Source organism: Sander vitreus, chromosome 11, assembly GCF_031162955.1.
Source record: "Sander vitreus isolate 19-12246 chromosome 11, sanVit1, whole genome shotgun sequence".
NCBI lineage: Eukaryota > Metazoa > Chordata > Actinopteri > Perciformes > Percidae > Sander > Sander vitreus.
The window spans coordinates 23,535,276-23,563,162 of record NC_135865.1 but is presented as its reverse complement, the minus strand read 5'-3'; the positions used below and the strand labels follow the sequence as shown (position 1 = coordinate 23,563,162).

The window sequence follows — 27,887 nt, the reverse complement described above, 5'->3', positions numbered from 1 at the left end:
AGGCCTGGGATTTGTCCTTGACGTGGTGTTTGTGTTCGGGGGTTGTTTAAGTTAACCTGTGGTCTCTGGCTCCCACAGCCAGCGGATGATGAGCAGCCCCCAGGTGGCTGTCCTGCTGTGCGACATGATGGTCTGTCCCTTTAGAACTAAAGACTTCTTTACCAGATGCAAAGCTGGGATACAGGCCGCTGACAGTGGTACTCAAGCAAAACTGCACGGTGGTGTTCCTCTGTAATCTGTGGTTTTAACCTTCGGAAAAACAGAGGGAAAAGTAATAAGATACATTTTCTTTTGTTTCTCTTACTGAGTCTTCTCTGTGCACTTTTACATTTTGATATATTATATGGTCAGTAATTTAACTTGTCTATTACCTCTTGGCTATTTATATACGTCATTAGTCTAGTGAATGCACTGACTCTGCTTTTCTTTGTCTTACATTATAATTGACTGAGTATCTTTGGGTTTTGGGGCTTTTGGTCGGACAAAACAAGCAATTTAAAGATGTTACCTTAAGCTCTAGGAAACAGTGGTGGATATTTTTAATTATTTTCTGATGTTTTATGGGCATTTAATAAATAATGATAAATCAACAAAATAATCACCAGAGTAATTGATAATGAGAATAATTGTAAGTTGCAGCCTTAAATAGAAGCAATTATAATAACAAATTACTAGGGGTGGGCAAGTTAACGCGTTTTATCGTGTTAACTCATTAATTAATTAACGCCGACAATTATTTTATCGCGCATTAATGCAGTTTTTATTATTTCTTTTATTATTGTAAAAGCCTGTTGCTCACAGGCTTTTATTTTGTAAAAGTCTGTGCTGACTGCTGCCGCGCTTACAGGAACCGGAAAAGAAAAGGATAAACAAACATGGAGAAGGGTATAGAACTTTTACATGGCCATTTTCATTTTAAAATTCTTCCAGATGGCGCAGTCGACAGAACCAAAGTTATTTGTAACCACTGCAAAGTTGAATTTTCTTATCACCGGAGTACTTCCAGTCTGAAATATCACCTAAATGCAATACACACAGTTGATACCAGCAAATCATTCAATGAAACAAACAGTGGCGTGAGGCTTCGGCAGACAACGTTAGAGGCAGCGTGTGGGAGAAGTATAGATAAACAAAGGCAAGAGAAGCTAACAAATGCCATAGCGAAGTGGATAGCTACAGACTGCAGGCCCATTAGTGTTGTGGAGGACATCGGTCTGAGAAACATTCTGAGAATCGCAACAAATGACAGCAGGTATGAGATTCCCTCAAGACGCACCATCACAAGAAGAATGTTTATGCCACTCTCTGATAAAAGAAAAAAATGTATCTGCCGTTACCTCAGAAATTGCCTGTTTTAATGTTATGATTGTGGCTCAGGATTTTGTGGGCAGTTTTTACAACATTAATGCCCTGGCAGTGGCAATACGCTTTAATTTTGTATTTGCTTTGATTACATTGTTTAAGTTGAGATTTACACTAAATATTTTATTTAACTGCTACTGTATGAACAAAATGCAGATGTTAAGTATTTGCAGAACAAATATTATGGCACTTTTGTTCATATGGCAGAACCTTTAAAATAAAATTGCGCTATACACTACTTTTGAATTCATTATTGGATTTTGCGTATAACAATGCGATTAATCAGAGAAATCATGCGATTAATTGCGATTAAAACTTTTAAACGTTGCCCAGCCCTACAAATTACACTATTAATTAATTATTATTAGGGCATCAAATGAATGCAAAGAAAATGACTTTATGAACTTGATTTTAAGATTTGTTTATTATATATTTAATCTAGTCACACATTTAATCTAGAGTCAATATTAGGGTTGGGTATTGTTTGGTTTGGATACCGGTACTAAAGCGGTACTTTTAAAACGGTACCGGTGCCTTAACGGTGCCTGAACCGATACTTTTTAAGAAAGTTAAAAAAAAGAAGGTTACTAAACAGTTGGTAACATTAAAGAATGGCTTGTTTATTGCTAAGGCCATATCGTCAAAATTAAATGTTTAATAATAATGTAAGCACTATAACAATAACTTATTTCACTAGTAAATAGCTGTTGAATGACAAAAACAACCACCAGATGTGAAAAGGGCATTTAACAACATCTTTGAATGCACCACGAGGCCTAAAATTACCAGTTTCAGTGGACGCATGTCTGTGTTTTTCCGACAACAGCAGCTGCAGATTGTTACATCCCGGTGTTGGAATCCTCTACAGTGAAATACAGACAAACTTTACACCGTTTAGCATTAGCTGTCAGCATTGTAACCGTGTTTAATCCAGCTACTAGCTAGCGGTAGGCTAACGTTAGCTGCTGTCGAGTATAGTGTTGACTAGCGTCACGTGCAATAATGTTTCTGTTGCCTGTAACGTCTGTTTCAGAGCATCAGAGAGAAGTGCAGGCATATCAGTGGCACCAGAATGAGGCACCGAAATCCATGTTACTATTCCTGCAGCAGCAGGATGTGTTACGAGGAAGTACGGCAAAATAGTAGCCTGTTAGGCACGACGCAAAGCCGAGTGAAGTTAAAATAAATTAATAAATGGCGGCATGCGATTAATACGATTAAAAAAAAAATGAACGCATTATGCTTGGCCCTTAATCGCATCGCGATTAACATGTTAATGCTGACAGCCCTAATTATTATTAATTAAATGATTGTTGTGTGCATGGGCGTAAATCTGATCTAACAGATCTAACAGTGGGGGAAATAAACATAACATTTCTGAAGAGCAATTTTTGAAAGGGACACAAATAATACAGCCACAATTATACTTGTATAGGACGTGTACACAGATGAAAGCCTTTATACCATCATTAGTGTAGCATGGAGACTGTACCATTATCCTTCTTTTCAGTGTTTCTCTCGATTCAATGAAAAAGCTGACTAAATTGACCAAAATATTCTTCTTTAAAACCATTTATTTTTAAGTTTACAGTCAAGCCACAAAAATATCTTAAAACATAATGACTTATTTTGAAAGTGTCCCCATATAAAAGAAATACAATGCTTTTGGACACTTGTTAAATTAGCTGATCATAATGTAAATTAGTGAGCCACTAAAGCTCATCTGCTAACCCTGACAGACACACACCTCCAAAAATATGAACTAAGCTCAACACACTTACCTGAGACTTTACACCTGACTGTCCCTGGTCTCCCTGTTCCTCAGTTCTTTCTGTCTCCTTTGCCTGTGACATAGTGACTTTAGTATTTCCATAAGCACCCATTCTTATAAAGATGTTACCAAATTGTCTTGATATGAGGACGTATTGTACTGACTTGGTGTTTTGGTGTACTGAAAAAGGATCTTATGTCTGTTTTTCTTTTCTCTGTCATTTTATCTGGGCAACAACAACACAAATCTTTAACGTCCTGACCCCCCCGACCCCTCTGGGATTTACGCCTATGGTTGTGTGATATAATGCATAACAGAATAGATTTCATTGCACTCATTTGATAATGATGTGTGTCTACGCATTACGGATTCTACTTCTATGAAGAAAAAGTTCTGATAATACTGTTTTCATTTTCACAGTGCTTTAGCCATCATTCTGGATAATATAATATACACACACTAACTTACATTAAAATGAATCTTGAACCTACTTATCTGAATCAAATTATCTGTTAATTAGCTAAATTTAATTGTTAATTAACTGAAACTAAATTTTTCAGTTGAAATCCTACTGTGCACTGAAACCTGCCAGTAACATGAAGTATTTCCGGCTGAAGTAGAACTAGTAGGTCCGTCAGGGGAACAGTTAGCGTCGGGTAGAACAGCTGGTTTGACTGTTTGCTGTTGTTTGGTCCCAGCGTGCATCGTTTCCCTGCAGTGGCTCAGGTCAGGAGAGCAGAGCTGAGGTCAAGTGTCACTGTTTGCTCCTTTTAAACAGGAAATGGCTCGCACAAACTCCCTGACCAACAGAGATTGTTGGGAGCCTCCCGGTGGACCAGAAGAAAAATAAATGCATCTGTTATTGTAGGTGTTTTAGTTGGATATAGAAGATTCCTTTGGGATGGATGGAATTGGTCTGTGGTTATGCTGAAGACACACTGACCTTTTCTCATGCAGGTAGTATTAGTGTGAAGTGCAGTATGTTTCATGTGTATCTATCATTTGATCTAAATCTATGCATGGCACATACAGCTACAGTGCAGTGCTGAAGGGCAGAGTGGATTCATGGAGAAAGCAGAGGATCGAAATAAATGAAAGGCCACGGGGCGGCCATTCACTGACCCCCCTCACATATTCATACCCTTGATTCGCCCACAGTATCAAGCTCCTCTCTCTTGAACCATGTTTGATGACTCACAGCTGATTTCATTCACACTCTTCATTAATTTCTGTGCTGCAATTTGGCCAGAGATTTAATTATTGATGTGGTCTTTGTCAGAGTGGAGGGATAATCTGTGAGCTACAGAGCGGAGAGCAAGAGGAGGCTGCTTGTCATCCTGTAATGTGCTGCAGCTTGGCCAGCTGGCTGTGGCGGAAAACAAGCATCTCTAATGTCATACAGAGAGTGCGTGCAGTGGTACCTGCTTCTGTACATGAGGCTCATCATTGTTTTTGGTTTCTGCATGGATTTATGTCCAAAACAGAAAAATGATTTGGTTTGATTCTATTCTGTCATAAAGTCATATGTACATGGTATGGTAAGTATGGTTATGTACTAGAACTTGACTGATAAATCGGCCCGGCCAAGATTAGGCAAGGCAAGGCAGCTTCATTTGTATAGCACATTTCAGCAAGAGGGCAATTCAAAGTGCTTTACATAAAAACGATTAAAATACAATAAGATTAGCTTATCTCAGGGCATGGGCAAGTTTATTATTTGACTGCAACAATTGTACCGCTCACTAATTCATTATTTTAACCTTGATTCTTTCATAAACAGATTTAAGGGATTCTTAATAACAATGTTTGTTTAAAAATGCTGTGATGATAGATTGTTAGCAGATGTTTTAAACTTTTAAATATTATAAATCCAAACATAAATCCAGTATTAATTGGTCTATATTATGTACATGCATACACAAAATACAAATTGGAAAAACAGAATGAAACAGAAGCTGCAAATGGAGACATGTCACAGGACGGAAACACTGAGATCAAAGCATAACCCTAAACCACACCGACAGATAGGTTGCCTCATGTCTTCTGTTAAAAGTTGCACCTGAACGCATCACTGCAAATTACAAGTCTACAACTAATGGATATACGTATGTTCATGAGTAGAAAAGACTAATAAGTAGTATTTGTAACAAAAATGGAAAGACATATAAACATGATCACATTTTCATTACACTGAATCTGTTTAAAAAGTCTCACGCGTGCAATAGAGAATATATTTGATTACAATAACAAACAGAAATGTTCTACTGGCACCACAAATGTTTGTTTTGCTGTGCTTTAGTGTTGTCAGCCTGTGGTCGTTGGGTTGTGGAAAAGGAAAACACTGTGCACTAAATGGGTGAAATCATATTGTTGGCAGATGGACACGCCTCAGAATCTGTAGACAATGTTTGACCACACATGGTCTAAAACGGCTTGGTGCGTCATTATGGAGCTGATTATGCACCAGAGTCCCTCAATGTAATAATATATTTTTAAGGGTTAAACTACAGAGCATTTGTGCTGGTATTTAGTAAATGGAATTTGTGTCCATTTTTTAAATTTCCAAAAATATGAGCTGAAAATATATGCCTCTCCGCCCACGCCCCTCAGTGCTCAGATTTCCCTCTCAGTTGATCTAGCCATTATCACGGTGCTGCCCAGCAAAGGTCGATCACGTCAGCGGTGTGGAATTACTTCAAAGTTTCTAAAAAGGACATCAAATTTGCGATTTGCAGTGTTTGTTCAGCAACACATTTCAAGAACTTTTCCACGGCAGGTTTGATACACCACATGAAAACACAACATCCAATTCAATATGCATCAAAATCTGTTACATTTGATTGTTACAGAACTGAATGAAGAATAATATATTTAATATAGTTTTTTATATATTGTAAAATTTTGGTGAGTTACTTTCAGTAAGAGTGTGATCATTTTATTGGTTTGTAGTTTTTCAATTCAGATTCATTAAATTCATGAAATCATGAAGTATAAGTATAATAATACAAATATATATATATATATATATATATATATATATATATATATATATATAATATAAAAAACTAAATTTATTTTAAAATGGGTTTAAAAAATAAGTCAGTTTCGGTTTTCGGCCCAGTGCATTCTGAATTTTCGGTTTTGGCCCAGAATTTTCATTTCGGTGCATCACTAGTTATAATAGTTCCTTTTCAAAGGATGTTAAAGAACTTGAATTTAACTTAACTTAAATGTTAAAACATGATGTACCCTATGTATACACTATAAACTTTAAAACCATGTTCATCTGTATTACCTATATTTTTTCTCTGTACGTGGGTGGGAGTGTGGGAGTGTTTGGGGAGGAGAAGGAATAATCCACTGTGCCGGTTGGCTGGTCATGAAGAGACTGTCTGCTTTCACCTGTCAGCCTCCTTAATGTGGAATTACAGTGAGTGGGAGGCAGCAGCAGGGTGAGTAGGCAACACATACAGTACAGGCTGTTAGCACTGAACCATACAATGTATTCAACATTTTTACATCACAGGAGGAGAAAACAGCTTATTGTTCCCAGTTGTGATTGCTTGAGTCCGTTTTAAAATGCCCAATACGGTAACTATTGAACAGATATATTTCTAAAGGAAAAAATATTTACCTCTTTTGTAATTACTAAAGGATTTTTTTGTTGTTTCATTCTTTTTATGTCTTATTGAGCATTTAACGCAGTTCTGAACAGCTTCACAATCCTTTATGAAGAATACAAGAGCATGTTAGTTACCACCTTTAAGATTTGACACGCTTCTTAATATTTAGTATGAAAGACAGTACAGTCCATGTAAGAGTTTTTAACCTCTCAAGGTTCACTGTACTGTGGACAGCACACTTTGTGGCTGTGGCATCGCTGTAACCTCCACTCATAAACGTTTTTATAACTTTCTCTCAGTTATCTCTCATGATTCAATTAAGCCCACACACAAAGCATAAGATGATTTATAGCAGTTATACAACTGCTACAAAGTTAAAGAAAATAAAACAATACAGCCGTAAACTGCGCAGCTGGTGTCTAGAATCGAGAGTGCATCCATACCTTTTTTCCTTGTCCCTTTAGCCACAAAGGAGTATTTAGCCCAAAACTTTTTTTTCATAAATCCCCAAGAGTCCAAGGAAATGGAATATCCAAGCCGTTATGTCCAAAACGAGCTGTTTGCCTCACAATGTTGAAGTTTCTGGCCGAATCACAACGGAAAAACGCGAAACAGTTCTTCATTTCCACACTTCTAACGCGGCCTTGCTCCTCCTCCTACATGCTCGATGTGGGCGTCACTGTATTCTCTGAGATCTAAGGTTTCCATAGATACCTGGTATGAGCCAATCCGTCCAGGTTTGCCTGTGATAGCCCCATTGGAAGCCGAGGATGCCTCTGAGTGACATTTGCTCGGACCAGTTAGATTTAAATGCTATAAGACCCATCTCCATTTTTAGCCAATGAGCAGACAATTTGACCCTGACATTTTAACCCTGTAATGGCTGGAGCTGTTTCAAAGCAAAAACATTGCCTCCTATAAGCATATCACACCCTGTGCAATTTATAATTACTTATTTCTATATATTTATGTATATAGTTATTTCAAGTATGTGTGTGATTGATGTGGGTGTGTTTGTGTATTTGAGAAGTGTTTTATTTTGTACTTTATTGGCTTTTTTCTTTGCACTTTTCAAATTGAAATAAGAAAAACATACAAAAATATCTGTAGAAAAACATTCATATAAAATCCATTTTTGAGTCTTTTGGCTTCTTTGAGTCTTTGGATTTTTTCTGTAGTAAGATGAGACATGTGGCTATGACACTGGTGTATCTGTATCTCACCAGATGTGTTTACAGCAGTGTATTTTAATCATTTTACAGATGTAGGACTTGAACGGAAATAAAAACCCTCCATTCTAGCCTCTGTAACTCTGTGGCAGTAAGGCCTAGAATCACCCTGACACTTGTAACAAAAACTTGAGACTGGGAGCTGTACCACTTTTAATTTGGGTATGACGTTTAGACCAAAAAGCATGAAATTTCAAGCGTTTTTTAAGAGGTTTAACAGATTTATTATTTTAATTTATTTAAAGTAGGGCTGTGTGTTATTACTTTTCAATAAGGAACACACTGTTTATAGCACCAAGTATCAACAAATGTCAATTACTAAAAGGATTAGCACTGAATTCCTGGTCAGCTTGTCAGTCACATGTTTGATCAGATATTTCCTCATTTAATCATAGTTGTGTAAACATTATTTTATTATTATTTGTATTTATGTATGTAGTCAAATATCTTGTAGGGCTGATAGGACAACATTAAACAGGGACGTATTTGTGAAATGTGGCTTATTTTGTGATCTGAAAAAATGCCTCTGGCCCCTGCATTTTCTTAGAAATATCCAGACCCTGTCATTCCCCACCTGTCCACCAGATGCCCTCAGAGTCTCCCACCCTTTGTCAGTCACCTGAGCCTGCTCCTCTCCTGTGCCTCTTTCTCTCATTAAGCTCCAGTTTCTATTTACTGCATACTTTCTTATACCTATTTGCCACATTGTCTGTGTTGGTGTTCCAACCATTCCTGCATGTATGCATCTTATTCTTATATCTTTATTTAGACCCACTGTTTTTTTGTTGTTGTTGTTTTTTTTGTTTGTTTTTTTTTTTACAAATTTGTATTAATTCATAACATACATACAAACAACAACAACGAAGACATGAGACACCCCTCCAACCCGCAGGACTTGCAGACAGATAGCACGTTAAAGTTTAACGTTAAACATTAATGTTTTTACACTTTCTGCGGCATCTAAAACTAAAGCAATCAAGTTCTTTTGTTTTGCACCTTGTAATCTTGTGACCAACTGTTCCGTGTAGAGAATATCCAAAAGCCACTGTTGTGTAATACTGTTCATTGACCTTTAGTCCCTTTGATTCTGCCTATCTGCCTGTCCCCTGCTGCCATTACCTGAGCTTTGAGTTATGGGTATTAAATATGGTAACACTTGAAGGTATCTACATAAGAGTGACATGACACTGTCATGAACACATGACACTGTCATGACACAGTCATGACACATTAACCCTAACCCTAACCCTAACTTGTCATGCCAAAACCGAATGACACTTACTAAAAGAAGCATTATGTCATAAACGTTTATGACACGTTCATGACAGTGTCATGTCACTCTTATGTAGATACCTTCAAGTAAAGTGTAACCTAAAATATTAAATATTGGTGCTACTTAGATACCTTCCAGTAGTGGTATCCAAACAGTACTTTTGTTCAAGGAATAACAGGTTTTCCACCCTTTATTTTCATTAAACCAAACATCTCAGTGCATCAGTTTTAACCTAAATTTTGCTGTGATGTAGATGAGTACATTTTAGAACTTTAACCAAACATCTCATGTCAACTTGATGCAAAATTATGTTCAATTCCCAGCTCTGTCAGTATCACATCATATATTGCAGAGTGTTTTTACAATACCCATCCTTAGTGTGCAATTGAATCATTTTCAGGAGGGCAGTCAGGCATATTTGTTGACCTGGACTCACACTGGATACGTAGTGAAATATTTGTCTAAATGCTGATTTTCACACTTGGAAAATGGGCTGTCTGCTGTTGGCTGTTCATTTCTCCTGCTGTCTGTCTTGTCTTTTGGTCTTTGCTCCCACTGTATTTCTCAACAATGTGAACATTTAGTCAGAACTTTTAAAATGGTTTGGTGTGTACATGATGTGCAGATACACACACACACACACACGCTCTGAACACTCCCTCAGACTGCTTTCCTTCATGTCTGCAGCAGTGTGTAGATGAAGGTGTAGGTTAGTGACTACATGCTGCACTGATTCATTCTGTTGGAGTGTGAAGTTTGACAGGCAGAGTTATGAGCAGAGAAGCTGGTGGGTGACGTGTGTGTATGTGTGAGAAAGAGAATGAGACACAAAGGAGAGAATGTGGGTGTGTCCATGAGCTACAAGACAAAAGGTGTGTGTGTGTGTGTGTGTGTGTGTGTGTGTGTGTGTGTGTGTTAGATTAATCACAATTTTATCCAAGTCACAATATGGACTAGTGCAATAGCCAAATCGCAGTGGGATTGCAATATTAGGCAAAATATGTGTCAATCCATTCTGAATTAAGTATTGTGGTGCTGCAAAGACGTCCCAGCCTAAGAATTTTCTCCTACACACTTAAGGAAAAAATCTTTGTTTGGTACAGTTCCTCGCAAATATCACACTATAATCTTTTCTTTTTTAATCAAAATTAGAATATTGATACAAAATGATCATTCCCTCCAATATCATCAGTCATATTGTAATCGTAATAACAAATAATCGCAATTAGATATTTTCTTCATATAGGTCAGCCCTTGTGGGTGTTATTTATGTAATTATGTATCTCTGTATTTAGCAATTCATTTATTTGCATTTTTCCATTGAATGACCAGTTCATATAGTGTTGAATGCTTGGTTCTCGTGCATTTTCACATCAAAGTATCAAAGACAGTGTTGTGAGTGTGTCAAAAGAAATTAGAATACTACAGAGTTCAACCCAACAAGCACAAATGAAAGAAAAAAAAGTGTGTGCTCAGCTCTGACAGATTAACACAGGTATCAATACACCCATTCACTTAACAACCCCCAAAAATAACACTACAGTCATTGGAATACACTCTATAAATGTGCACCGGGGAACAAGTTAACGAAGCAGGCCAGCTGTTTACCATTAAATGTGTGCCCCAACAGCTGTAACGATAAAATGCGTATAGGTAACAAATATACCGGTATATCGCTGCCATTTCACAATCAATTAAACTCATCTGTTCCACAAAATTTCCACTTAGCTGCTGTGCCGCCTCCTGCATTACCAGCCTGCTTTGTATGCAGGTCTGGCTGAAAGTGCTGCACACAAATACGCTTTGAATACGGCAAAAATATTGTATGATATGTTGCTACTCTAATAGTCATGCACTTTTTAAAGACTTCACAGAAGTCAGCAAGTCACCTTCTGTCATCACTAATTAATGACTAAGGAGATGCCCACTTGAGTGCTGTGTTTCCTATTTGGACCTATTTGTCTGTGTGAAACATTGCCAAACTTTGTATTTAAAACCCAGCATCTGAAACCGTTAATAAAGAAAATAAAATGTCGATATTAAAACAAGAAATGAGCAATTCACAAATATTGATGACGTTTCTAAGGCTAATTTGCAAGACCACATATTTAACCAACACCTATAAAGCTACAAATTCAATTTCCTATCGATTTGGAGTTCTGTACCTTCAACACTCACAGTTCTTTGCCAAAGAAGGTTGTTTAACTTTCTTAAGGAGACGGAGAGAGTAAAAGTGTGTAAGTTGAAGGTCACCAAGGTCTTTTGCATTTGACACCAGTTTAGATCCCATTGCATACCTGTAGTCAGCATTGAAACAGATATTGTTATGATGGTAATAATTAACAATATAACCTGGAGTTTACAGAACCATCGGATGTCAACAGTGTTTGACAAGTGGGTTAGACAAGCACATAAAGCATCACTGGTGTCCCACTTGTGCACACAATCAGTGGTGTTTACTCCTGTGTCGATGCGGGAGTGCTGAGTGTTTCTCCTCTGCACCTCCTGGGAACCAATTTGTGCCAAAATTGGCCATATTGTCAAGGTGTGAGTGTGTATACTGTGTTGGGTGTGAGTTGTTGCTTAAAATAGCAGATTACGTAGATGGAGGAAACAACGAAAGGGAAATTATGTTGAGGAGTGAAGGGTTGGAAATGAGAGGGAAGAATCCACAGTATATAAGAGTTGGATGCTTTGAAGTGAAGACACCTTGATGAGAACAGATATTAAAGATAACTGATCTCAGTGAGGTGGTGGCATTCCAGCCCCGTCTCAATGGTGAGGTAACATTACGGGGTCTTATAGGACATTTTCCTCTTAAATGTGTTACCTGAAAAAAACATTCCCTTTCTATGTGTAGACAGTTATTAGACTATGCCATGGGCATTTTAACCGGAATATCTTTAAATGCTATTCTAGTGCATTTAAATACATTGTGTTAGCTTTACTTGCCAAGTAATAGCTTAACTGTTACTAGGGTATTAATCAGACCCTTAACTTTTAAGGCTGTTTGTTAAAGAAATTGCATAATATTTTTAAGATTCTCCACACTTGAGTAATCACACCAGTTATGTCCAATCGTTGGTATACAAATCTATCTTGACTATAACAAGTACCAGACAGCTCTTATTCAAACAACCATTACTCCCCTGACACGCTTATTTACAATATTCATGATTTATAATTAGTTGTCACACATCATTTTAGCTGTGTCTCAGTGAGAGGCGGCCTTATCAACACAGTGGCACATTTCAGGAACGACCACACTTGCAGCCTCCGCTGCTCGCAAACTCTTTACTTCATTAGTGTTTCCCGCTCTACATCTCTCTTTTTTCTCCTTTCTTTTTGTTTCTCGTAAAAATAGAAATCATTTTCGTGCCTAGCCACCATCTTTCTGCAGTAAAAGTGATGAATCCTCTTTCCTGCTACTAATTGCATTTTCTGCTATTTTATTTGCCTATAAAAGATTCATGTTTTGCCGGGGGGCAAGATATTCTTATTGTGTCTTAAGGAGCAGCAGAATTGGGAGAAATGGGGTGTCAAGCTCTGGTTTGGAGGGGGAATTGATAGCAGGGAGAGCACATGGTTGATGGCCTTGCTAATAGATGGAAATGAACTCTAACAGGCATCTGAGGCTACAGGCACAAATAATAAACAGGGTATGTGGCCTTGGGCTGTATTGCAGCATGAAAAATGGCTGTATCTGGCTGACTTTTAATTATCTGGTATTTCGTGCATCAGGAACAGTGATGTAAATTACATGTTGAGTGTTATTTTTCTTGTTTCCTCCATATTAATGCTTTTGTTTGGTTAATAAAACCCATACATGTGTACTAATATTTGTACTCAGACTGTCCTTACCTGGTAAACAGTATTGGTTGTTTATTCAAATGCCTTAATCCTCAACCTATGTTGAGGTTTACCTGACAAAGACTTCTAGAGGCCATGCAAATTAGGACTCTCTCAAAAGCGAAGGCGGAAGTATTAATGTTGTTATAGTGCCAGAAAAACTTTTACCCCTCATGCCCACTGGATGTGTCACCTTCTAGTTGCACTATGGCCAGTGTTGGGAAGAATACATGCCCAAAAATTTAATTTGTAACGTATTCCGTTACGTTACTCAATTTGAGTAACGTATTCTGAATACTTGGATTACTTCCACATTGAATTGCATTTTATAAGTAAGAATGCGGCCATCACATACAGCTTACTAAACAGGCCTATTCTGGTGTGTTCTCCTGTTCCAGCTGGCTGAATGTGTACCTAAACAAGCAGATAGATTTTTGTATTTGTAGTCCCGAACTGCATACTACAAACATCTAACCGCAGTCTAAGCTACCATGAGCTAATTTTAGCTAACGTTAGCTAACATGTCAAACGGGGCTAGTCTTTCAACGGCTCTGGGGATAGTAAATCAGCATGTAGGAGAATGTAAAGTCGCACGTCAACTATAAAATAGCAAGGTGACCAGTAAAACTACAGCAGACGACTACCCTTGGCTAAAAATAACTTACTTTAGGATGCTTCTTCAGGTTGGAGGTGGAGTAATTTGGACGCTGAAAGAAGTTGGTTGCTGGCAAGCAGAAGTTGCACTGCACTGTTATATTTCGTTCTCCCTTCTCTTTCTTTACTGTGAAATGCTGTTTGAATTTCTAAGATAGCATTCCTGCCCTGGCTCTGTTGTGCCGGTTCCGGCTCCATCTCTACCTCTATCATGTAATCCATTGATTTCAACAATGTAACTGTATTCTAAATACCAACTATTTAAATTGTAACTGTAACAGAATACAGTTACTCATAATTTGTATTCTGAATACGTAACGTACATGTATTCCGTTACTCCCCAACACTGACTATGGCTCCATCGCATCTCTGTCATGGCTTAAATGTACACTGCAAGTGTTTCAGGAGCAGATCATCTTTAAGCAGCCCGTTGTTCAGACACATTTCCAATAATGTTTAGAGGCGTTTGCTGACTTTTTGTGCGTTTTACAAGCATTTTTTAATACACTTTTGCAGCTCACCCATGATTGATGGTACAGATAGTTTGTGGCTTTGTGCAGCACACTGTCTTATCTGTATCATTGCATATGATATACATTCCGTCACCTGCTTCAAGGACTTCGAAGGAGAAATGATCCAACAAACACTACAAAATCACTACAATGTCACTCTTCACAGTTTTAAGATGTTTTGGCAGTAAAATACAGCTGGGTGTGATGCTCCACTCACGTATCTAGTAGATATTTGCAAATCGGCTAAATTGGCAGTTATTCATCTCCAGCAGTGTTGGAGCTGGAATGTGATATAGCCAGGTCTGTCGGACATGGTGCCTAGGTTAAGAGGTTGGGGTTGACAAAATGTGTGACTTTGACATGGGAGACCATTGTTTGGTATCCATTTCCTTTCAACAGGCGACATGGGTTTATTTTATTTATTTATTTTTTTGGGGCATTTTTAGGCCTTTATTTTCACAGGACAGATGAAGACATGAAAGGGGAGAGAGAGGGGGAATGACATGCAGAAAAGGGCCACAGGTCAGAGTCAAACCTGCGGTTGCTGCGTCGAGTAGTCAACCTCTATATATGTGCGTCTGCTCTACCAACTGACATGGGTTTATTTTAACCATGACAACAGTCTTTCCCTAATCTTAAATGAATAGTTTAACACTTAGGGAAATATGCTTATTCGCTTTCTTGCCAAAAATGAGATATGAAGATTAAATGTAATGTAGGTAAATATGAAACCAATAGCAGGTTACAGTAGCTTAGCATAAAGACTAACCTGCTGTAAAATAGTGATTTGTCATTTCTACACTTGAGTTTTTGTACGGATTAAACAGATTTTAACATGGTCCTTAGAGCTTTAAGTGTAAATGGATTTTGTTAATTTTGGACAGACTGACCAGCTGTTTCCTACTGTTTCCAGATTTTGTGGTAAGCTAAGTTAACCCGGCTGCTGACGGTAGCTTTATATTTACTATACAGACATGAAAGTGGTATCAATCTTTTCGTCTAAGTCTCAGCAAGAAAACAAATAACCCTATTTCCCAAAATGTCAAACTATTCTTTAACTTAGTAGTTCTTGTGCCTAAACCTCACCAAATCATTTTTTTTCAATTATTTAACTACATTTTATGTCATTTTGTTGCATTTTTTGCATACCTCTGACTGCAACATTGCGTGCACCTGCACACTGACTGGTTCTTCTACATGACAAATGATTAATTATACAGCAAATGAGAACCTCAATATCAACTTGGAATGTGTGAAAATATGGTTTTCCCTCTCTATCTCTTACCTTTCGCTATGTTGGATTCTGGTTAAGGAGAACTTTTATTAGTGAAATAATGAGCACTGCATACTGCCACACATTATACAGCTTTTATTCACCCTGTTGATGGCAGTCAGGCCATTCAGTGTTTGGTACAGAGGGAAGGTATTTGAGGGAGAGGATATTGAGGTGGAGTTGGTATTCTCACAGGCTCTGTGTGAGTGTGGCTTTGTTCCAAAGTGGTGTGAAGAAGAAGAGATGGACAGAGAAGGGGGGGAGAAGGGGGGCACATTCTGGTGAAGGTCAGCGGGTTAAGCCGATGGGGATGCTTGGAGACGGGGCCCTGCCGAAAAGATGCTAATGCTTCAATCCATGATTCATCGCAAAGGCATCCATCACCCTGTGTGTGTGTGTGTGTGTGTGTGTGTGTGTGTGTGTGTGTGTGTGTGTGTGTTTACAATGACGTCACCCCATCGGTCCCCAGGCTGTCAGGGGCTGACAGGCAGGGGCTGTGGAAGAGCAGTGTTTTCATTCCAACAAGCCGAGTGATGGACTGCCGTAGAGGGGGCGAAGCTGCTTTCTGAATGAAAGGTGCCACGCTGTTCGCTGTGCTCATGGGAAGTGGATTTGAGTTTGTCGAGTGCCTGCGTAGTGTTTGGCGGCCACACGAGCAGCATGGCTAGACAGTCGAGCTCCCGCAGAGCACATTAGCCACTTTTATTTTTATTTCTTCGCCTACTTCATGTTCAGTGCCTGGGGCTCAAGTTTCATTTTAATCACAGTTTACTTTATATAGCTTTCCACTGTCGCTGTCTCTCTCCCCAGTGCAGTCTGATGCAGATTAATTGAAGGGAGCTGCTGTGGGAGACGGGGAGATGAGCTGTAACTCTCCATAAGGGCCAGAGCCCATTTACCGGTACTCTATCGGCTATCTAAACATAGCTTTAAAACGCTAATGAATTTGTCTCAATCTCCGCTTAAGCTTGCGCTTACATATGGTTGTAGATTTCTTTTGTCTGTTTTTTTATGCTTAGTTTAGTTTAGCTTGGTTGAAGCTGCCCTAATCAATATTTTTACATTAACAAGAAATCAAATGACACAGAATTATCATTGGACTCTGCAGTTCCTCTCAGCTCTGTAAGTGTTTTTGCATCTTTCAGCGCTTTATTTCACTCTCACGGCTCCCATCAACCTGGTTTCAAGCTGTGGCAACAAAAGTAGTAAACATGATGAACATAGTGATGCATCTAGTAGCTAAAGAGTCAGATATTTCCTTCAGGAGTTGGTGGAGACAAAAACAGAAATACTGTATAGGAGAGTAAATGTTGGACTTATATTCATCAGATGACACTAAACATGACTCGCATGCTAATGTGGCTCAGTTTTAGCTGGATATGTAAAAACACACTTTATTGTATGATAAAAGGTCAATGTTGTGGTACAGCTTGTTGCAGCGTCCCCAAAGTGATCTTAAAAGTTAGCATTATATGGGACCTTTAAAAACAAACTGTCCAAACACAGTCCTAACATATAATTGCCTTCTAAAGTTGTTGGAAATGTGTTTCTGTCCAGCTGTTTGGCCTCCATGATCTCCTGAGAAAAATGTCTGGCTTTTTAGCTGATGTTCCACATTGTTCACCAGCTATTTTCTCACTTTCTCTGTCTGCCATTGCTGAGCGGGTACTGTAGTGTAGACTGGGTGAGTTCTTTGATTAGTGGAACTTTAATTTGTCTCAAACAATCAAACAGCATCATAAATGTAGATGATTATTTTTCTCTGCAGTGTTTTGGCAGCACAAACAGATCACATACTCATGAATGTCCATCAATATCAGCTTAATATAAAAGTAATAAAAGAAATCCCTGGACAATGTGCAGATGTTTGACTAGCTCATTAGGCTGTGGGTAGTACTGTTCAGTCTGGTGTTTTCACTCATTAGCAAAAATGTATGCAGAGGCTAATCATCCAAAATCATGAACTTCCACTTCTTCAAGCATAGTCGATATACTTCATGATCTGTGAAATAAGATATCTATTTATATACTTTAAAAAAAAAAGAAAGATTTTGGCAGTTCTCTTATGATTCTTATTAAATGTGCTTCTACTGTTTTATTTCCATTTAAATTCCTAAAGTGCTATTTTCTATACCGTGGATTTAAAAATAAATGTGATTAACGCAAAACTATGTTTTCCCAGCAGACACTGAGCTTTAATTAAAGCAAAATGAGGATCCAAAAAAGCACATGAGTTATGTTACTGCAGGACAAATTCAAACCTAAAAAATGTAATTGTTCAAGACTGCATATAGGTGTTTAAGATGAGCCACATAGTGAATCAGCGTTAGTTGTTTCCCCTGAAGTTTACGGTTTGTTTGAGGTTTCCATTTGGCTCCTGGAATACTGACCCAGTTTAGTGTTGACTCTTGGTTGGCCTTAGTTGGCAAGCTCCAGTGAATGTTGGGTTACAACTTTGTCCCACTGGCAGTTTGTCCTGGGAAGGCGATTCATAAGACCAAGATAATTATCTGCAATGGGTCCTCTTGTGCATTACAATAATCCCTTTGGAAGAGGAGAGAAATAAATAAAGACAGACAGACAGAAAGATGGAGGATCAGACAGATGGATGTTAAATAATTGCAGCCTTTTTTACTTTTAGACATTTAGGCAACCTTCCTACTTGGGCAGTGAGAGCAGAGAAGAGAGATGGAGAAGGATGAGTAAAATGAGGCCAATGACACCCAACAGGGAGTCCCCTGGCACCTTGCACGTATACAGTTCATGCCAAGAGAGGGACATCTCTCAACCCTCTTAACAAGAACCAGTGCGGCTCTGGTGGCCAAGCAGCATGTGTGTACGCACATGCATTAGTGTTTTTGCAGTGTGGTCGTGCAGTGCTGCTGCCTGCATCCATAATTAAGTCCAAGACAGAACCATCAACAGGAATATAATTGGCTGGTAGGAGTCAAAGCGGGCGGGGGGTTGGGGGGGCGCAGCGGAGGCGAGTGCTGCAGACTTTCCGAGCGAGAGATAGAAAGGAGAAGAAGAAGATGGAGAGAAAGCCATTTACATGCTAATGCCGTCCTCAGCCCTTCAACTGCCTCGTTGGGTACCATGCCCGCTACTCTCGAATAAGCTCTTGGCTGGCAAGCTGGTCGCCATGTTTACACAATAAACAAACAGCAATGAGGTTAAAGTCTTTTCAGGCATCTTTTTGTGCGTGTCTACAGTATTAGCAACAGTCAGCTGTTGCGTAACTGTTTTGTAGTGTCTGAAGGACTCAGCTGACTGCTTTTCGGCCTCTTTGTCATCCCTAAGTTTTTCTTTTTTTTGTTTCCTAGGCGACAGAATGGGCACCGGACGAGGAAACCAGAAGGTCCTGTCAGAGCAAAGGCAAAACAGAGGTAACCTCGACCCCGTCGAACACTTCATGTCTGTTCTGCCTGGCTTACAGAGACGCCGTCTTGATATCTTCTGGCTGTTGTGGCAAGGTCCTTGTGCACCTCATGGGCTGTAAAGAACAGCCATTTCAGACCCTTCAATCAAGAGTTGGGTTTTTTTGCAGTAAAGAGAGAGGGCAAAAGGAGGGAAAATGCACAAGAGAGAGACAAGGGCAAGATAGTGAGACACACAAAGGGACTTCCTTTCAAATATCTGATAACCGGAGCTGTAATCAGCCATCTTATTTTGTTTATTTCGTGAGTAACTGATTGCAGCGTCACTTTTATCTCCCTCAATGCCTATAGACTGAAGGGTGATACCCAATACACATAACAATCAATTCTCTTTGAAACTTGCTTCACTGCAATTAACTCAGCTCTTTGCCACAACACAAAGCACCACCATTTACAAAAAAATGATTCTTGCATGAAAACGTTTCATTACCAATAAATCTATGTCATGCATTGTTAAAACAGATTTGACTCTTTTTACTGAAACACATATTTGACTTACTGTGGAGCCTCTGTCGATGTCACAAATAGGCTTCCATTCAGCTGCAAACGAGTATTCTCATTTTTGAACAATGGACTTACAAGAGCAAAACCTGCAGACACTGAATTGCTTTGCTTTTGGTTGCATGCCAGTCTGATAGCAGAGGACTTGGTCCATTGTTCTTCTCAGCAACACGTCAAAGAATGTTTAGCTTGCCACCTCAGCTTTTCTCTGCAGTACTGTACGTTTTTGAAAGCTTTCTTACCACCCACTTTTCTGCAGATTGAATGTCAGAACTACATCAGAGTCCTGCTGGTGAACAAGACTGAGGTCATGACCTGTGGAACCAATGCTTTCCAGCCACTATGCATCACCCGAGAGGTACGGATAAGTGTATGTTTGTGCGTGTCATTTTGTAGATTTCAGTGAAAACTCTTAACCTGCTACTGTCACTTTCTCACCCTGTCTCTCCCTTTTTCTTTCCATCTCTGAATCTTTTCATCCATTGCAGGTGGGCAACATGAGCAGTGTGCTGGAGCGGGTAAACGGTGTGGCGCGCTGCCCGTACGACCCTCGTCACAACTCCACGGCGGTGGTGACAGAAAGCGGAGAGCTGTATGCTGCTACCGTCATCGACTTCTCTGGCCGTGACCCCGTCATATACCGCAGCCTTGGCGGCATGCCACCTCTCCGGACTGCACAGTACAACTCCAAATGGCTCAATGGTACAGTAGCACAGCAAGAACTTTGCTGACAATGCAATGGCATTTTTTTCTGTGCTTCAGCTAATGATTGTTTTTAATTTGTGAAAAACGGCTGTCACAAGTTCCCAGAGAACAATGTGACGCTTTCAAACAACTTGTTTTGTCCAACCAACGATCCAAAACTGAAATCTATTTAAGAAAAGCAGAAAATCTTCATATTGGAGACGCTCAAACCAGCAGATGCATGCCATTTTTTTCACGGTAATAACGATTCATTCATTATTAAATCAGTTTCCATTCAATGACTAGTTTATTGTAGACCTTTCAAAACACAAAGTGCTGTAAAATTTGCAGAAATACTAATGAAATGATCCGGAGAATACTGGTTTGAGCTACAGCTTTGTTTCTCAGGGTCAATGTGTTGTCACTGTTTTGTATCAGATGTGAGAAATTAATATTGTATTAGTAATCTGATTGGGTTTAAACTCTTGTTGGATTTCCAAATAATCCATACAAGGTTAAAGCGGTGACAAACAATCTTCCTGTTGTACAAAATTCTTGCTGTAACATTTTCCAAGGCCTGCTTGGAGAGGCAGACGGGCCAAGTGTGCACTTTTGTTTCCAACACAATCGGCTCTTTTGTTACAGTCAAGATAGATCAATCCGACAGATGTGTTATCATAGGATTACAGAGACTTGAATTTGGATTTGAAGTTGTGTGTGGAACACACAGTACAGGTTAGGCATAGGTATTGGTGGGATTAATAGAATGGCAAAGAACATGAAATGCTGTCAATCCTGCTGGTGTCAGTGTCAATAATCTCCCTGCTGCTGACGCTGTGCCTTTTCCTCTGAACACGCCAAAGCAGAAATCCATTCACACACATCCTGACTCCAGCAGAAATGTAGATGGACCTTCCACTGCAGGAGGCTGTAATGTACCGCCTTTGGTATGCAGAAATGGTTAGATTACTGGAATCATTACGGTATATAGAAAAGCAAAGTAGGAGTTATTTTAGGCATCCATTGCTCTGGAAGTAAAGGTCAAATTTATGCATCACAGACAATATTAGGTGGCACTTTCAAGACTTAGATGGACATGAAACTCTTCTGGTTGAGTTATCAGTACAAAGGATGAGCAACTGTGTTAGAAAATAGGTTATTTTATTTAAAAAGTCAAAGGCAAAAGCCTGTGGACATACAATCTTAAGGAGAAAAGTCCACTATAGTCACCAGTTGCATTTTGATTATTAACACCCAATCACAGAGCCTGATATTCTGTTGTGCGGTCATTTAATCTTTTTCTGATTTTTGGTTGGTCAGGCTAATGCAACACCTTGGCTACGGTCCTTTAATTTTGTAATTGGGTGTGGCATATCTACTTTCAACACATGACATGCATGTACACAGAGAAAGGAAAGAGAATTTTCCTAATAAATAACATTTGAAATAATCAACCCTAACACTAGCCCAAAGCTTCCCCCAACAAAATAATCGAAGAGAAGAACCCTAAGCAACAAAGTGATTATGACGCAGCCAGGATCATTCCTGTTCATTGGAAATTGGACAAGGGCTAAAAATAAACTAAAATCAAAATGCAAAGGATTAATATTGGCTTTAAAATTGAAATATAAATGTAACTAGGGCCGCAACTAGTGATTATTTTCATTATTGATTAATCTGTTGTTTTCTGTATATTTAGTCTATAAAATGTCAGAAAATGCCCATTACGTTCAGTTTGTATTTCTCCGTTTCTGTTCTGTATGTTGGCATAAAAAATGAAAAAATAAAAACAATGAAAAGTTGACAGTTGAAAAAAGGCCCATCACAATTTCCAAAAGTCCAAGGTGACATCTCCAAAATTCTTGAAATCTTCACAGAACCGACATAATACACTTATACTGTACACATTTTCTGCTTGATAAAAGATTAATCGATGAATCCATGATCAGAGGTGTTGATTCATTTTCACTTTAGTCATATGACTAATGCTTTAATCAACTGATCATCAGCACTATGTAACAAACAAATATTCACATATGTCAGACCAGCTATATTATGACGAGAAGCAGGTTGTGAAAGATTTGGACTTTGCAGACTTAAGGATGAAGGGGCGACAGGAATGGAGAAGTGAGAATAGGATCGAATACAAGGGGGGGTGGGGGAGTGAAAAGGTGTGTGTGTGTGTGTGTGTGTGTGTGTGTGTGTGTGTGTTGAGAGAGGAGGGATGAGGGAGTTGCGGGGCAGGGAAGAAGATGAGGATGAGAGGGAAGCAGGAGATATACTGAGGAATCAGTGAGCGATGTAATTATTCCTCACAGCAGGGGGAGGGTGAAATTACAACACACAGCATGCTTCACACCACGCAGGGACTCAGCCCACGTGTGTGCATGAGTGTGTATGTATTGTATGTATGTGTATGTATATATAAGTGTATGTATGTATGTGTATATATATATATATATATGTGTATGTGTGTGTGTGTGTGTGTGTGTGTGTGTGTGTTTAAAAGTCAGACACACAAAACAGCATGTGGGAGGAAAAAAGATGAGTAGCAAAGCGGATAGTGTCCTCATCAGCATAATCACAGCTGGCTGCACACACAGTCCTACACGCATGTTGCACTCCAGCTACATACATTCATGGCATCACAGACTGCTTTGCCTAGTGGCTTCTGTGAGGGTTATGGAGTTGCGTTCCCGGTGGATTTAAGGTATGAATGAAAATCTCATTTCCAGCTCTAAGCCTCTCCAGTTCAGGAGAACTGAAAGGCAAGGACGGGGTCCTGGATCTAATCAATCTGTTCCTTTATTGGATTCGTAGCCCGCCAGGCGCCGACCAACTGTTTCCCATCATGCATCTGAATGACACAAGGTGCTATAGAGTTTCCTGTGAAAAAATAAAAAAAAATGTGTCTGTGTTCTCTCAATCTTCAGAGTCTTCAAGACTTTATATGTAACAACATATTTATTATATTTCCATTATTTGCTCTCTCATCTTTTATATTCTATATAATATAAAATAAAACTGAGGGAAGTAATATCCCAATCCCTGTATATAACCACGGTGCTGCTTGGCTACCAGCTATCATCCTACCATACAGTATACATACAGGTGTACGGGGTGGCCATTATAACCTGACACTTCTCAATATCACTCGGCTGATATCCTAATGCCAGCACTGTTTGCTGCTGCACATTCCTTCAGCACAGTAATCTCTTCCTTATGTGCTAAACCCTTGGTATTGTTGACTTTACTGAGGTTTAATGTTTAAGTATGTGTTTATTATGGTGGATTAGTTCTCCAGCAGAATCCTTTCCTTGCTGCTCTAAGAGCTCCCTCAAAGAGCAGAGCTTTCCCCCAAAATGTAACTGTATTTTTAGTTATACAATTGGTAGTAGTAGTCTGTCTGACTAAAATGAAGAATGATTAATGTGTTTATGTTTGTGTTTTGGCAACTCAATTACTTGACTCTTTGAAAAATGCTGACTTGAAAAATTTGTGGGATGAGTTGACTTTTTCGACTTTTTCTACCAGAAACACATGGGACACAGAATGTGGTCCTCAGTCTGATTTCAAAGTAATGTGCTTTGTATGCCTATGACGGTCTGTGCAGTGCAAGGAAAGAGAGTTGACACTGAACATAATAAGAAAGTATACGTTTCCTCAAACTTATTTGGAAAAACAAATTAGTATAGAACAATCTGGGTGTGGCTACCTAACCGGTTTACAAAAGCGCACATCGAACCATCTGTACTGTTTGGACATGACCAAGCTATAAATCAGAACCCATCCCCCTATCATTAATGGTTTATTTTTGCATTCATGCAGAATCTGTTTATGTGAATATGAAATAGCCTCACTCTTTAAACTGTATCTGTTTTTGATCTAAAATTGTCATGCAATGTTAGTGATGGCAGTGCCTAACCAGCCTGCCGGATTGAACAATCTGTTTACCACTCAGCAGGGTGCTGGAAAAACTCATCACATTTGCACCCACACAGCTTCAGTAATAATATGCGGAATCTGTCAGCCCCACCTGCCCTTTGCCTGACAAACGTACAGTACAGTATGCATAAACAAAGGTATGTAAACAAAGAGACTCTGATATGCGTCCACATAGAAGCTCAGGCATGCTGTATACACACATATTATCACTTATATTACATACTTAAAAATAATTGGTTTCTTCCTATGGCCTTTAGCTGTATGGAAAGTAGCACTAACGCGTTACGATGGTTGAGTCTTCTTCAGCATCATTTACAGTAATTGTCTGTGACCCAACAGGTATAACACCACTCACTTGTTCATCTGCATACTTATTACCACCAATTAACTTCCTGAATGGGGATGTACATTACAGTTGTTGCTTTTGTCACACAAATCAATTAAATGATACCTTTGTGTGTCCTGCATAATAATCATTATGACAACAATGAATCTGCTGGGCTTTTTGTATTTTCTTTTTTTAATGCCATTTTTGCCTCTGATATAATTGCACTTCATCTATATATTAATTGCAGGAACATCTGTCTGTCTGTATGTTATGCGCATATCTCTCGAACCGTTAGTCCAATGTTGATGTTGTTTGGATTAGAAATGCAAAAGATATCGTTAAATAAATTTATATAGGTAAAAGAAGCACACATTGTCTTTTGCCGCTCTAGCCGCTGGCCACTCCCCCTCTCACCCTGAGGACCAGAGACAGAGAGCAGCGGAGCTTTGGCAGCTAAAATGTGACATACACCTCAGACCCACAAAAATGTGCAAAGTTGCACTACTTTGGACTGTCCTTGACTTTGAATAAACAAATGACAATTCCCAAATTTAAGGACGTTTCAGAATCCCACACATGCTAAGCACAACCAGCTACAGACAACAAGTGGCAGCGAGACGTATCTGGATATGTGTGTCTGTGTTTGGGGGCGTGTTTGGGGGGAAGGTATCCTGCACATCACACGCAGACGCCACATGCAGAACGCTTTACAACAGTGGGGGGGACTCTTTTCCTGCTATTCTTGTGTTGCTGTAAACTGGCAAAACATAACGTAATCTCTGAGATTACTCCTTCACAGCGCTGTACAATGCAAGAAAATCTCAGAGCTGAACCAGGCAGACACATCAGTTTTCATCAGACTCGCCCTGGGTCGGGTTAATTAACTTAGGCTACAACACTAATAACATCATCGTTAACCGTCAAGCCACTAAACCTGTATGGAAATGAACATCTCTGCTGAAATGTTAAATTTGTATACGATCTCTCTCTCTCTCTCTCTCTCTCTCTCTCTCTCTCTCTCTCTCTCTCTCTCTCTGTGTGTGTGCGCACACACACACGGTCCAGTTCTGGTGGTTGATGAACGCAGATATGTGCTGATTAGCTCTCATAACGGGCCAGATGGGTAGAACACTGCCATGAGTCCATGACGCTAATGTCTGATTACTCCACATTTTCATTGTGATATTTTGTGATTACATTCTGAATTACATTCTCTGTCAGGTAAATATAGTAGTACAACGTCTTCCTCTGATGTAGAAGTAGCCTACACTGTAAGTTAGTAGTAGGGTATACAGTGTAGTTGCATATTAAGTGGTTTGGGGTCCTTCTGTAAGTAATTTGGGGTACAATTTTGTTTTGAAGAATTCTACAAGCAGCAATACCACAGGCCAAGCAATTGCCCGTTCCAAACAGGCACATTTTCAACGCTCGCTCCAAATTCTTGCAGTATAACTACGATTACAGTGATTATAGTTGCAAAAAGATATGAACACTCCCCCAGCTGATTGTCTTTGTTAAAAAAACAATGGTGCCTTCACCATGCAGTCGGCCCAAACCACAGGTTGTTTTTTTATTAGAGATGTGAAATGGAATAGGGAGGCTGCTGTAGCTGTGGACAGCGGTTTTGTCTCTTCCTGCTTCTTTTCAAAATTATATTCTCTTATAAAAAGCCTTGCTAGCCCCTGAGGCACATTCCATCATAACTGTTAACAGGTCATATCCTGCTGTGTGCATGATTGTGTTTATAAGAGCATCTCCCTTTTTTGTTTATCGGTGTGCATGCATCTGTGCAAATTAAGGTTTATTCCTCTATTTGTGTTTGTGCTCGTGCGAGTAGGTGAGTGTGTGACATCACTTACGACAAATGGGTCCCAGTGGAAAACTGAAGCAACAGCAGCACAGGAGTATTTTCTGTTTACTCATGTCTGCACACGAATAGCACTTGGCTAAAAGAAGAAAACTGATCAGTAGAAATAGTAGAAAACAAAACTTCAGTGTGATGAGGCCACAGTCAGCTCAGTGTCAAAACAGCACCGTGGATCTTTCTTCTTTCAGAATGATCCGTTTCAAAATACAATTACATGTAAACAATGTCACATGGAGGGCGTTATTCTGTACTCTTACTTCAAATCTTATTCTGACTTCAAATTTTATATTATAGGTCAGCTTGATATTGTCTTTTTCAAGGACTTAAACAGATAACATGCTAGCTGACGCCAACACACTCAACTTCTATCTTTCAAAGGATTCTTTCTACCCTAAAAACTAGGCAGAATTATCTCAAACCGTAAAGTAGCATGTCATTTTCTTTGACTTTTCCAGAATTAAAGAAATAATAGAATATAGCTCTAATGAAAACTTTCAAAAGACAGGCTGCTTTTGAGTATTTTAAATGTTTTTTTTATGCTAAAATGCCACTTACTGTAGTTGTATCGAGGTGCCTCATTATAGTCAAAAGGCCCCCTGGAACCCCTTCAAGGACCCCTAGGTGTCCTCGGCCCCCACTTTGAGAACTTCTGCTTTAAGCCATTACAAAGACTTTTTATGTCAAACCTGCACAAATATAGATGTTAAAATCAGTCTTGATGTGTTGGATGCAGGACTAACGTGGACTTAGAAGTTTAAGCTCTTTTTTTCGTGCACGCTCACAGCAATGAATTATTATTCAGTGATGACTCATGTGTTTACAAAGGATGACAGTAACGTCCAGTTCAAACTGTTATTCAGTCTGCTTTACATGATAACCCAACCAGTAGAAAAGGCCATTAATCATCTGCTGTGTCACCCAGGGCAATAAAAGCAGCACGGCCATCCAGTTAAACAGACATAGCGCCATGGATTTACCATCAAAACATCAGACGGATTTATTAGTAACCATTTTTTATCTTCTCTCCTCCTCCCTCTGCACCCACTCCTTTCATTTACACATTTGACTTTGATGCTCTTTTCCCGACCATCTTAAATAGGAGTGCAACACTAGAATTTCAAAGTTTTTATTGCAATCAATATTACAGGGGTCAAAGCAACAACATCCAGAAGATAAATGTTGCAAATATTTCTGTTTCCCTGGATTCACTATGTAATGATCCTCTCCCTCCCTTCTCCTTCCTCCCGGCAGAGCCCCACTTTATCTCAGCTTACGACATCGGCCTCTTCACCTTCTTCTTCCTGAGGGAGAACGCAGTGGAGCACGACTGCGGCAAGACAGTCTATTCCCGCGTGGCACGAGTCTGCAAGAACGACATCGGCGGGCGATTTCTCCTTGAGGACACCTGGACCACGTTCATGAAGGCGAGGCTCAACTGCTCCCGCTCCGGGGAGATTCCCTTCTACTATAACGAGCTGCAGAGCACCTTCTACCTGCCCGAGCAAGATCTCATCTATGGCATCTTCACGACCAATGTGTGAGTACACACAAATGTATTATAGCACTGCACTTATTTACA

The 27,887-nt window shown here is 39.3% G+C and overlaps 1 protein-coding gene across 5 annotated transcripts in view; it reads left to right on the top strand.

Moving 5' to 3' along the window:
* sema5ba (sema domain, seven thrombospondin repeats (type 1 and type 1-like), transmembrane domain (TM) and short cytoplasmic domain, (semaphorin) 5Ba) overlaps nucleotides 1-27,887 on the top strand; it is a 191,755-nt gene that overhangs the window by 104,610 nt on the left and 59,258 nt on the right. For all 5 annotated transcript variants that reach the window (XM_078262419.1, XM_078262418.1, XM_078262417.1 and 2 more), the window contains 4 exons: nucleotides 18,870-18,932; nucleotides 19,744-19,842; nucleotides 19,973-20,186; nucleotides 27,560-27,845. In XM_078262419.1, the coding sequence (XP_078118545.1) occupies nucleotides 18,870-18,932; nucleotides 19,744-19,842; nucleotides 19,973-20,186; nucleotides 27,560-27,845 (662 nt within the window). The remainder of the gene's footprint in view (nucleotides 1-18,869; nucleotides 18,933-19,743; nucleotides 19,843-19,972; nucleotides 20,187-27,559; nucleotides 27,846-27,887) is intronic.